The sequence below is a fragment of the Sorex araneus genome, chromosome 3 (genome assembly GCF_027595985.1).
Source record: "Sorex araneus isolate mSorAra2 chromosome 3, mSorAra2.pri, whole genome shotgun sequence".
Classification (NCBI taxonomy): domain Eukaryota; kingdom Metazoa; phylum Chordata; class Mammalia; order Eulipotyphla; family Soricidae; genus Sorex; species Sorex araneus.
In genome coordinates, this window is record NC_073304.1 from 21,686,140 (window position 1) to 21,700,262 (window position 14,123).

Genomic DNA, 14,123 nt, shown 5'->3' on the forward strand with positions numbered 1-14,123 from the left:
TGTTTTGCTGTCATAAGCCTTTCCTTTGCCAACTCATTAGGTTCACCACTTACACTTTTGTTGCATAAAATCAAATGAATGAGGGTATCACACAACCAAAGTGTAAAAAAAAAGTCTGTTTCCTTTTTTAAGTTTCAGTCAGCAACTAGGACACAATTAATAGCTTTCTGAAATACTTTTGCCTCTGTAAATTTGCCTCTAGAGGCGAAATTCATCTTTTACTTCTTTGTTTAAAAGTCAACATTGAAAAACAAACAAACACTGCTCCCCTTACAACATTTGTTTTAAGCAGTTTAAGCTACAAGAGTTGATCTATGCTTTTTGTTGTGGCTACCCATGTTACAGATGGTAAAGCCAAACAGCCTCCAGACATAGGTTTTAAAATTCTTTTGAAATTTCTTTAGAAAGCTTTGGTGTAAAAGGTAATTTAAAACAAATTAGCAAATAATGTCATGCAGTGGTTAAATTGCCATAATACATTTCTTTTTTTTTTTTTTAGAGGTTCCTGGAATTTCTTGTTTGTGCTTGTCATGCTGATAGCAAGCTAGATGTTAGTCCCTTTAACTGTATTTTAATGGCAATGTATTATAGCATGATTTATCAACATATGGCAGGTGGAAGCTGACACAAATTATAATGAAAATTAAAACAGTCATTTATGCAGCAGGCGATTATCATTTAAGGAACATTTATTTGCAGGCTTTAAAAATGAGGGTTTAGAATCAAATGATTTTAAAATGAAAGTTTTAACGACGGTTACCTTTTTCCTGCAGCCACTCCTCTACGGGCCGGTTATATTTGAAGGGGATTTTCTGTTTTACCATTTGGAAGCGTTCATTATCAGTGTTGCCTTTAAAGTTTAAAAAACAGCTTAAAGAACAATCTGAAAAGTCAATAAGTCATTAAAAAACATTATAGGTTTTTGGTGTGTTTTATGAAGTTTTTAGAGATAGGTATCAAGTTATCTTTAGTAGAGGTGGAGTTGAAGTCACTCTGCCCTTGGCTTGAGGTTGTGACTCTTAGCTATGCAGTGCTCAGCGTTGCTTTGTGATATAGCCCCAGACAGGAATCGGTCAGAAGCTTGGCCTTTGCACGAAAGGAGTTTGCTTTCACCATTGTCTACTGCACCCTAACCAGCGCATTACTAATAGACATCAAAGCTCCAGTGTATCCTTGTGACTAGACCACCCGCCAAATAAACGTTGATGAGGTAAGAAAGGCCTAGTGCCTCAGTTACATGTGCTCGCCCTGATTCTTCTGTGTCCTATCAGAATCACGTCCTTCCCCCTCCTCTTAAACATTTGGCACTGCCGTTCCTAGGGACAGTGGAAATTCAAAGAAGCCTTGGTGACTAGTGGACACCTCTTATGCCAGAGAGGGAGTCCTGGTTTTTCATTACCTTTGTGTAATAATTAGAGTACTATAGGTGACTCTGGATTTCTCTACTCTACTGGTGATGTTTTCTCATATTTAAACTAAGAAAGAAATTAAGAAATAAATTTAAAAGTATCATAGAGTATAAAAGCATTTGCTGACTTTTGAGCATTTACATTTTTTTTCCTCACGAATGATGTAGATAACATATGTTAACTTGTCTCTGTCTTTTTACCTCTGGGAGGTCTTTACTGAATAATAATCCACTAAAAAGCAGATAAGGATCCTTCTTCCAAATAAGAAGTAGCTAATACTAGTTTTAAAATGTCAAGCATAATGCTTTGAATGACTGCTAAGCTTCCTCTTTCTTTCACTAGTGATGTTACCAATCCTGGCTAGTTTCTCTGATGAGGATAGATTTGGAGAATGGAACTGAAGAGATAGATTCCATAATTAATATGCTAAAATCACAAAAAATTGAAGTCATACATCGGGAACAGTTCTGTTTCATCAACCAAACTCACAACGATCAGAAACTAGTGAGCGCAAGTGCAAGACTTACAGTTTACAGTGCCCTAATGTAATTTAAGCATTTCATTCCAAATAACTTTCATTGTAGATTAAATCAGGATTGGAGAGATAGTATAAGGGATGGTATGGTCCTCCACATCACTGGATACAATAGTGAGAACCTAACCTAGGTCTGGGTGTGGAGGCCTCCAAACATAATATGGAAGGCTCAGGTAATCCCCAACACTACCTCCTGGTCCCCACCACCAACCTTCAGCTTAGTTGGCTGAAAATTTCTGAAGGGATCCTCAGGCCTCTTGAACATCACTTGGGAGAACTTTATCCCCAGAAAACCAAATACTTAAAAAAAATTTAATAAAATTGAAGTCATAAAAAGTGCTTAAAAATCATTTATAAATAAGTCTAAAATTCAGAAAGTATATTAAGATTTAATATTGCATCAGGCCAGGTGGATAAAAGTGTACCATGATATTTTAATCTAAGATCCACCTCATAGACAAGTTATTATTGACAGAAAAGTTCTATGTATGACTGAATTAGTACCTGCCTTCTGTGAGGGGTAAGATGTGAAAGGGTGGAGATACTAGAAAATATCTGAGATTGCCTATTCATTTATTTTATGAGTAAATTAGTATAAGAAATGACACATTTTTCTTGGTACTGAAGAATAAATACAAAAAAAAAACTGACCAACCTAACAAACAAAAACCTCTCAAAGATAATGAAAGTGGCAACTATGGGATTGTATCTGGCATACCACCAAGTTCTAAAGTTCTAAATCAAAAAAAGAATAAAAGACAATAAGTTATTTTGTACTACAATATATAATTTAAAGTTTTTCTCAAAGCATTGTTCTCACAGAAATAAAGGAAAGGTGTAGAATGGGAGAAAAGAATAGAAAACAATTTCTTGGGCTTTCAATAAAAACCACAGTGAAAAAAAGTTAGCTTAATTTGTTAATACAGAATAAAATTATAGATCATAATAATATTTTCTGTTTGATATGAGAACTCAGAATTATATTAACTCAAAATTCTTTTGAGTAACTACTCACATACCTCCATAGAAAAGGAAAATACATTCTTCTGGGGAAAAAAGACAAAAACAAAAAACTGTAACTCATAATCCTACCTTATAGATAGGATTAAGCACAAATGTATTACCTGTATAATCCTTGTACATGTAGTCCAAGGAGTATAATTCACCTTCATAAATTTTTCTTTTCCAAGCTTTAGCTGCACCATTATAGTAACATTGTGAAATGACAGATGGACTATGTCAGATTCACCTTGAAAATATTCTTCTACAGCTACGGGGTTTTTGTAACTGTTTCAGAAATGGCTACAACACTTAACATGGTCATGACCTTGATTCTACTCTCACTGGAATGGATTAGTGCAGTAAATAGCAAATATACAGCTAAATATTCTTAGCAACATGCAGGGAAAAATCAAAAGTACCCCAAGTTCTAAGTTTCCTGAGTTCTAAATGCACAAAATTAATTAATTATGAAGTTGCATTGATTTACTTCCTCTAAATACAATAGGTTCTCAGTCCTCCTAAACATCTCCTAGGCCCATTTCATTTGTTCCAAAAAAAGAAAACCCTCCATAGAAGATTATTTTAGGACATGGTACAAGATAGAAAAAAAGAGGAAAACAAATTGGATAATCAGGAAGTGACATGTTCAGAGGACTGCATAGCCATGATTCAACCTAAGACCCTTCATGAAGTGAAAGAGAGTGAATCATTCTTCTCCACCTCATCTTTAAAGACATTTAGAAAAGAGTTTTAAGTTTTCCACACCAGACTGAGAGTATCTGGCACTGAGGATAGCAATCTTTCATACTATTAAAAATTGTGAAAAATGGAAGGTCATTTGGAAACCAAATTGGTTTAAATTGCCACATTAACATTGTTCTTAGTGTCTTTTCATGTTGTTGTTGGTTTTTATTTTAATTTATCTCAAACATTAGTGAGAACTGTTTTTAGAAACATGTGCATGAGAATTAGTTCTTTTACCCTGAAGTCCATAAACTAAACTGACTGACAATCAAACAATCTTCTAAATATAAAAATTCATACATAGATACTACCTAAAAACTGAGAAAAATTTGTCAAATTAATATATACATATTAAATTTGTAACAAAATTCAGTTGTATATATCATATAATAACAAGTATGAAAATTTAAACAGTGTGAAATCAATCATCACAAAATATGATGCAATACTCAAGAATGTATGGCTTTATGAATAGAAATGCCATAATGTCATTGAAAAGAGGTATCTGTACTGCTAATTGGACCCTCACCCCCCACACAAATTGTAATGACTAAAGTTCTCAGTCACATTGAGAAATATTTCAATTGTACAATGAGATCTTCAAATAGACAGATCTTAAATTACATGAACTTGACACTCACCTACATGGTGTTGTAGAAAAAAATGTCAAATGCCATTCTACTCAATAAAGGGCACTGGGTATTGTCTTATTCATTTTTGAGTGAAATTTTGTATTTTTATATAATTGACCCCCTATGATGGTTTACATTTGTATGACAGATTCTGCTGTCGAACACTTTCGCTTCTAGAGACACATTAACATTCACTGTTGAATACAGTGAAGGGTAGACCACTAACACGTGAAATTATTAAGATCCAACTGGCTCATACGTATAGTTTCAAGCTCTAATGGAGAAATATTCGACATTTTATATATTTAACTGCATTCATTTAGAATTTTGAAAAAGTGAGCAAGAACAGAGGGAAGTTAGGCCAAAGAAAGCAAGTTACTTCACAATGACTTTTCAATGTAGACATCCTTCTGTACAGTGAGCACTGGAAATAAGTTGATGGCATAAAAGTATTAAAAATTCTTTCAATTAAAAATTGGCATATATGGTGAATTCTTAAATAGCACACAAAATAATTTTGCATGCTAATTTTCACACTCTATTGTTCCAACCATAGGTCATATACATTAGAAATTATGATCTTAAAGTTACAGATAATATATGGATTTGAAAACAAGTTTAGAGTTCTAACATTTTTAAATATTAACCCTTTATTTGTCATGTGAGTTTATGCTAGTCCCTCAGCCCTAATTTTCCATTTTCCAATTTATTATAAAAGCTTATATAACACTAGAAGACTATAATACTATAATATAGGAACTGGACTATAAGGAAGCCATATTGTTAATTCTATACAAACTGTTAAAACTGTGATTATTAATATTACATGACTCCTTCCTAATGATCAGTATGAAGCAAATTGGATCCATCCATGATGTGATTCAATGATCTCAGAGTTGTGCCAAGCCTTTGTTCAGTAGTTGATCATATCCCAATTGGTCTCAAAAGGTTTAACCTCTTGAGATCAAGTGGCCATAGAAAATGAAACATCAAAAAATATTTTCTAAACTTCCTAGATGTTGCTTTTTTGTAATTTTGCATCTTATAAAATGCACTCAACTATTCCCATTTCCAAAGCAAAGTAGGTTTCTAAAACCACTGAAAGCAAAGAGAGCAATTCAGGCATTGACAAATGTGATTTCTTGGTCCAGCCACAGGTAATGATGATATACTGCTGCTAACTTGAGTGTGAGTGGCTTAAAGGTTCAGGCGATTTGCAACAGGCTGGCAGAAAATGCTTTCTTGCAGGTAGACTATTAATACAATCTTAAACGTTGTCAAGCACACAGACATGGTAATAGGAACACCATAACAACATTCATCAATGAAAAATTAATGCCAGAGGAAGTTTTGCATTTTGAATCTTGGAATAGAGGAAGCAAAAGTTTTCTTTATTTCTTTGTTGACACTAAAAAATGAGATTGTCGGTCTAATGAACAGTCAAAGAATGAATACTATGTATTAGAGCCAAGGGCAAAAGAAAATCAATATGGGCAGACTCAAGGAGTAGGATGTTTCAGAGGTTCTTAAAGTATCTCTTCCCCCAAAGAACGCTTTGTAGGTTTTAAAGCAAATGTAAAACACTAAATTTAAAAAATGGGGAAACAGGACTCTGTTCTGTCTCTGGTCTCATTTTCATGTTAATCCAAATGAACTCTCTTAGAGTTGAAATGTGAGGTACTGTGCTACCCAAAGGCAATGTAAAATGTTCTGTCACTTAGAAGTGACGGATAGGGCTCAACAAAGAACTAATATCTTGCATTTATAAAGCGCTTGTTGACCAAGGGGCTCAAAATGCAATTATAAGCATCATCTCATTAATCCTCACAACACTTTTTTAGTACTGAAAAGCATAAAACTATATTTTGTGAGACTTGAACTTTTATTTTGCTGAGAAAAGAAGTACACATCTCGGAGCAGAAAAATGATAGGCTGAGAAGTTAATAGAGACAGAATACAAAGGCGTGTTAAATATAGAAGATTTCCAGGCTCATGTGAGTGGATCAATGAGCTGAGAAAATCAGCTTTATGAAGAGATGAGATGTTTACCCTTGGAAAGCAGTGTGGTTGATCTCAGAATATGCTGACTTGGATGATAAAGTTCATATCTGCATGTATTCTGAATTTGTTCATAAACAGAAAAAATATATAGAAAAACTATTATTATTATTTCCTTCCTTTTTTTTTCTTCTTGGATCATACCCAGCAATACATGGGGGCTACTCCTGGCTTATGCACTCAGGAATTACTCCTGGCAGTGCTCGGGGACCATATGGGATGTTGGGAATCAAACCTGGGTCAGCCATGTGCAAGGTAAATGCCCTACTTGCCCTACTACTTATCACTCCAGCCCCTATTATTTCCTTCTCAATTGCATCAATTAGTCAGAATTTGAACTGCTAAAATTCAGTTGACTACACCATGCCTGAAAAGAATATTATGAAGTCAGATAGATTTTGGGATAAAATTTTATTTCAGATATTTATTGATTCTTGGACAACCTACTTGATCAAAATTAATATGTTCCTTTGTGAGTTCACAAAGTAAGCAAAAGACTAAAATAATACAAATATGTTGCAGGGTTTAATACAAATTAATTCAATAATCCAGGCCAGGGCATCTCTCTTGGGGAATCACAAAAGATCAAGAATGGAGGAATTTTATATTTGTTTTAATTTTCATGATATCTGCAAAATACATGCTCAAAGTTACAAAATGGAAAATCTATCTCTAATAAAGAATGAGAGGGAACATGTATGAATTTGGGATAAGAAATTTATTAAAAATTCACTCAGGATGCTTCTAGTCTTGAGATTCTCTTTAAGATCTGATCTCCACCTAGGTTCTCTTACTTAATTATCTATACATGTTAAATCTTCATGCTAGAGTACCTGATATGTGAGCAGCTATAGATGGGACCATGCTAGAGATGTTACTCTGGTGCTTTATGTCCAGTTAAAAAGAAACTAGGTTCCTGTTGATGTCAAGGCTGGGTGCATATTTTTTTCACAACCCAAATCTAAATCAAAGTATTAATTCAATTATTGTGCTAACGATCACTTTGATGAAACAATTAGATTACCAGATTTTCTCATTTCCTGGAATGTTGAGGTCATTCTTAATTCTCTCCCTAAAGGTCACATTTTCTCTATAGTTTTTTTCTCACTTCTTCTACCCATCAGGATAATTTAAATCTCAGAAAAATCAATAAATTAAAGCCAGATGTTAAGATCCAGATGATAGTTGAAATATCTTTGACTGTACCACTGAAATTAATATTTTCAAGTAATTAATTGCTAATAAAATTCTTTAGCATAATTGGTCTCGCTACCACCTTCCTTGAAAGAAAATCTTTCAAATAATACTTATCATGAAATAACAATACATAAACCGACTCTACGACTGTTTACATTTCTCAAATATTTTCATCTTTTCCCCCATCTATCACTGTATCACTGTCATTCCGTTGATCAATGATTTGCTCCTGTGGGCCCAGTAACATCTCCATTCATCCTAATCCTGAGATTTTAGCAGCCTCTTTTTACTCATCCTTCCCAATGGTGCCGCATAAGAGGCTCTTCAATGAGACTCATCATTGTTACTATATTTGGCATATGAATACACCATGGGGAGCTTGCCAGGCTCTTCCATGCGAGCTTTTTTGCCAGGCTCTCTCTCTGGGAGCTTGGTTTTATAGTCTCTGGATGTTGGCTGTTGATGGGATTACATGGCAGGAGGGAAGGGGGCAGTTTCTGGGTGTGGCTGCCTAGCTACTGGAAACTGGGGAATCTGGGTGGAAGAGGCCCAATACTGATTGGAGCCTTGGAGATCTCGGCCCCAATTCCCGCACATCTGGGTTCCTCCGCCGGTTCCTTCCTTCCTCCATCTGTAGTTATTCTAAAATATTCATGAAAGCCTGACTGGTTAATTTCAGTATACTGACTTTTGTCTAGTTTCTTTCTGGTAAATACATTATATCTCAATATGTCTCCTCTCTTGTTATGTCATCTAAAATGAATACTCATACAAAAAATGAACATAATGTAAGATTTTTGTGGGAATAGACTGGAAAATGTATATACATACAGCACTCAGCAGTGGTAGACTGCAGCAAGTACTGGATATATGAGTTTTATATATATGTATTTAGATATAGGAATAATATATGTAGAAATTATATAAATGTATATATATGTAACACATGGACTGGAGTGATAGCACAGCAGGTAGGGCATTTGCATTGCATATATTCGACCTGGTTTTAATTCCTCTGTCCCTCTTGGAGAGTCTGGCAAGCTACCGAGAATATCCTGCCTACACGACAGAGCCTGGCACGCTAACCATGGCATATTCGATATGCCAAAAACAGTAACAAGTCTCACAATGGAGACATTAGTGTTGCCCGCTTGAGCAAAATCGATGAACAACGGGATGAAAATGCTACAGACAGACAGTGCTATATGTAACACACAAACCTATATATGTATCTCTCTATATATATTCATATGCATATATATCATTATTCTCATAGGGTCTAAAATCAATAATCACTTTTCCATATGTCACCTCTCCTTTGACCTGTTTCATACACAGATTTGTAACTGTTAACTCAATATCCACATTAAAACACAGTCACATATTAGAGTACTTTCTAACTAAAATCAGAGGCAGTTTTCAATTAGATTGCTTCCCAATAAATTTGGGGCATCTTGATTCCATGCAATTTATTTTATGAACTTTAAAGCAGGTCTTTAACTACATCTAGTTAAATTTACTTATTTTAATTTATAACTGCATTTCGAACTGATAGAAAATGTTTAATTCAAGCTCTTTGTTTGCATAAGTAGGTATCTTTTAAAGTTTTTCTTTATATGTTAATTTGATAAGCATATCATTCATAAATTTATTTAAAATTCCCCCAAATTCACAAAATAGGAAAATGTTTCTGTGGTAACTTTATAACACTTATACAGTCTTTTGAAGTCCTCTCTGTAAGAATTTGACTTTCTAGTCCTTAATGTAGACTGACTTAGTAACTTCATTCTAAAAATTAGCATATGGCAGAGGAACTTTGTGTGAATGACAACAGAGATTGGATTTAAAAGGGGCCAGGAAGGTAGCTCAGAGGTAAGGACACATTCCCATCTTCAATCCTTGGTAGGGCAAGCCAGACCCCTTCCTACATCACAACTATAAAGACCTTAGTGGCCCTCAGTACCAGGATCCAAACATTTCTAAAACCCAAATATTAGAGACCAAGATCTGGTCTGGTTAGCGTAATATCCCTGGGAGTGGCACCTGAGCACTGCTTGGAAGGTTCTTACTACCAAGTAAAGTGGCATTAGCAATTTCCTCTCTTAATATTTATCTTCCATCACTCACTTTAGGAAAGTTATTCTACCAAAAGAAAAATTTTAAAGATGCCCTTTGGAGAGATCACATATCAAGGCCCTGGGACCACCAGATGCTATAAGCCTTGAGATTGCTGCTACTCCCATCAATATCTTGTCTTCAACTCAACAAAGAACCTCAAATCAGAGCTTTTAAATCAACCAACTATCAAGTCCTGACTTTAGAAATTGTGAGATTAAAAACTGTTTGTGTCATAAGCCACAAAATTTGTGGGTAATTTGTTAGACCATAATGGAAACACAGTAAGTTGTGAATTTTGTCTGAGAACCTCTTCCACTAGAGGTAGATCTAAAGCCTTTGTATATCACATTCTTTAGGATATTGGAAACACAATATCCATAGGGCTTTTCTCATCTTCTTTCCGGGTTTGTGCTTTTGTGCCACACCTAGAAGTGCTCAGGGATTACTCCTAGTTCTGCACTCAGGGATTACTCCTTCATTCCTATCTAGGCTCAGGGGCCAAATGCAATGCTAGGGATGTTTAGACAAGTTGGGTAAGATTTATTTCGATGCTTACACATTCTTACTTATGGCCAAATGTACAACAAACTCTGTCAAACGAAATGTTTGAGAATTTTCATAGCTCAGCTCCAGGTTTAAAAGATCCAACCTGGTACACAAAGTAAAATTTAGGGCTTTCTTGCCACACTAGTTTTCTATTCTGATTAATAACACATCACTATTTGTGAGGAAGCCTTCACAGGATCTTGGAGTTCAAATCCCTTACCTATCCTTACCTATTTTAGGTAACTTATTCACCTAAGATGCAGATATTCAATTCCCTGTTTGAAGAACTTTATTACCATTTCCTCACCCCTTAGCAAGAAAATAAATGGTTTTCCACTTATTTTGCTTATTCTAACTTTACAGTTAGAGGAAAGTTTTGTCCACTATAAAGTGATGGTGGCAAGTGAAGAGTATAAGTGTGAGTCCAGAGAGCACTGAAGTCCCATTTAAATATGTTATTTAATTTTTTGTCATTTTATCATTAAAAGTAAGTCTCGAAGAACAGAGTCCATTTAAACTTGTTTCTGTGTTCGTAGGGAAAGCCTACAATTTTAAGACATAGGAGACCATACCTCAATGATCACTTGAGGGATATACTTTCTCCATTTTCATGTTTTTCAAACTTTTACTTAGAACATCATTAGGAAGAAGGCTCCTAGTACAGAAATCACAAGAAAATGTAGATCTTGCAAAAGAGTTTCCCTCCTCCAAGGTATTTTAATGAAAGAATTCTTTATATTCCTTGTTCGATTATGAGGCATTTCTAAGGTTTTTCAAAAGACGAACCAGTTGGCAGTCACACATCATTTAATGGAAGAATCAAAGGTCAGTTATACACTACTGAAATGTGATGGAGGAATCAAAATTTTCCCTGTGAAGAAATAACCTCAGGGAATTCACTAGTAGTTGTATAGTTTGAATTCGTACAATGCCTCGTTAACTCTACTTGGCAAATTAATTTAAATTGATTTGTTTGTGAGAATTGCAGGCTGGCCTCAAATCTGGCTATAAACAATGGATAATGATAACAATGTACTGAGTTCAGAGAAAATGTCTAGAGAAACATATATATATATATGCATGGGGACTATTTTTTCATATATAACACAACTTTCTTAAAAAATGCAAAGATGGAAAGAATGCTTCATAAGGAACATAACACAATATATCATAACACCCCTTTCCCACCCCCACAGATAATGTATCTGAAAGGATCTAGAGGGAATAAAAAAATGTTTTAAAAATTAAAAGCACACATTTAATTATTATCAAGTAATTAGTATAATTTAAGGTAAATATATACGGAAGAAAAGGAAGACTGTTACATACAGCACTGCGAATCGAGATTAGTTTTTAAATGATACATCCTAAAGTAAAAAAGTCTAATAGCTCTTTTAAAATCACCACGTTTCAATTTCAGTTTGAAATATGCATTATGGGATGAGAGAGAGAAAGTTTCAGGGGAAATAAAGTTCTAGAAAGCAGTCTTTTAGGGTTTGCTGTTCATCAAATTGCAAAACAGTTACTCTCCATCGGTCTCACTATGAATCACTGTTACTCCTCCCACGAGGGAGTGAGTCTATTTTTCCCTTGGATTTTCAGTTGACTTTGGACTTGTTTGGCACAGGTAGGATTAGGATGCTTTGATGCAAAGTGAGATTTGAAAGGCTCTGTGTATTGTCACTTGCTGTTGAAGACTGAGATTGCCATACAAAACCAATGTCCTAGCAAAAGAAGTCAGAAGAAGGAAAAAATAATAATTCTAGACCTGTTGGTGAGCCCATCAAAATCATTCCGCTGCATCCAAGCAAGCCGAGGCGCAGGAAAAACATCTTTATGCTGAATGGAAACGCGCACTAAAACTATTTTGATTGTTTTGGTGGGGCTATACTTGACTGTGTTAAGGGCTTACTCCTGCCATTGTGCTCAAGGAACGCATACGGTGGGGCTCCAGAAACCATATGGAGTGCCAGGGATCACACTCTGTTGGTTGCGTGTAAGGCAGATGTCCTACTCGCTGTATGATCTCTCCATTTCCCAAGTAACTGGTTTGGAGTGGTTTGTTATACGGCTAATACTAATAGACCTTTAATTTAGTTCTTTAGAACTCAGCAAGGAAGATGTGAAAGCAATGGAAGTCGAGCTGGGGTAAAGGACCCACCTCCTCCAAACGTTTTCCATAGAAGGAGGTTGGTTTCTCAGCTACTATGTGTGGACTCAAGGGAACGTACATACTTAACAATAGCCGCAAGAATCCTAGCAAGAATGTCTTTAGCACTCTGCTTAGTCTAAAGAGAAAATGTTCTAAAGGGAACTCTTGTGAAGAGAGGTGCAATAAGGCAGCTCTTGTGAGAACGGAGAATGGTCAAGACTGGAGTATTTCGGACATGACATGGAAGATAAAGGGTGGATACTTTTCCGGTCTCTATTTCTAGATTTACAAAGGGAAGGGAGGGAGAGTGGAGGGGGTTGGTTGGCTCTGCATATAACAAGAAACAGAACAAAAGTCTGAAAAGCTACGTATTTGACCTTCTTCCATAACTCTCTAAAATGAGGGGTGGACAAAGGTTGTTAAGAACAGGTTGACGGACCGGTAAGAAGTCCTGGCACATCAACCCCTTCCCTACCAAGAAACTTCTTATTCCTTAACTGATTACATGGGAAAAATAAAATTTTCTGCCAATTTTATGAAAAAACTTTGCTTTTACACCCAACCCTAATCTCAATCCTCTGAAACCTCACCAATTTATTTTTATACAAGATATGAATAATTACTGGTCACAGAATTAGCCATATCTGAGATTAGGATATGGCAATCTTCTCTCATTATTACTAGAAAGCAATAAAATAAGCCCAAACATTATATTAAATATCAAATTTCATCAACAAAAATTCCCACATCACAACTTCGGATTCAAGAAGTAGCTATTTCTCCTTCAATTCCCTCTTAAATCTTATGATTTAGCAAAAACTATATTATAAACTCACTGAGAATAGTTCAGTAGTGAATTTCCTAAGATTTAATATCTAGGATTGGAATTTTACTAGCATATGAATGACAGTTTGACTACAGAGAAAATCACACAAAAAAATGATCAAAACTTAGTGATTCAAGAGGTTAAATAAAGTGTAAGGACAACTCCATAAAGAATATGTGACAACTTAAATAACAGAAGAACTAGAATAATTAGAATTTTATCAAGGAATATGTCATGACTGTAGTATTAGTTCACATTGTAAACGCAAAGGTCAGAATATAAATTTGTTTTGAATTAGCATTTTATTGAACTTTAATGGAAGTGACCAATAATTATGCAAAATTATTCACATATTTTAAATATTCATTTGGCACACAGTTTCTACTATCCTGACTGAATATCAGTTCTTGCGGGTGTGCTTTCTTGTATGAAATTGTAATTATTTTAAAAACAATGTTTAAAAATTTTATGTACCAATGCACCTTTGCAATTTCTCCCAAATACACGATGACAACAAACATTGACACATGTTAGTACTCAAGAATATTCATGACTTTGATGACTATTGCCACCACAAACATAAAAAACTGGGAAAAAGGTGCTGACTCCAACAAATTCTTGATATTTTATTTGATTGATAAAATTCTTATAATTTTAGAAAACCTAAAAACTTGGTACATATTTAGTAAAATATGTATGATCTTTTTAATTTAAAAATGCTACTACACACATAATAAGCAAGTATCTTATAAATAAATCTAAAGATTTTTACAATGTTAAATTTATGTATAATTATTTGTGCTGGGGAAAATGCAAACCTAATTACATTCACTACGATGTGTGTGAGTGTTTATGTGTCTTGTATAGAAAGATAGATTTTATAAATACCTCCAAAAGAAGAATG

General features: G+C 34.8%; 1 protein-coding gene across 23 annotated transcripts in view; it reads right to left on the reverse strand.

Annotated features, from left to right (window-relative positions):
* The window catches only part of NRXN3 (neurexin 3), a 1,748,572-nt gene that overhangs the window by 170,638 nt on the left and 1,563,811 nt on the right, over positions 1-14,123 (reverse strand). For 15 of the 23 annotated variants that reach the window (XM_055133153.1, XM_055133152.1, XM_055133142.1 and 12 more), the window contains one exon: positions 761-850. The exons of the other annotated variants lie outside the window; for them this stretch is intronic. In XM_055133153.1, the coding sequence (XP_054989128.1) occupies positions 761-850 (90 nt within the window). The remainder of the gene's footprint in view (positions 1-760; positions 851-14,123) is intronic. 23 annotated transcript variants of the gene reach the window in all.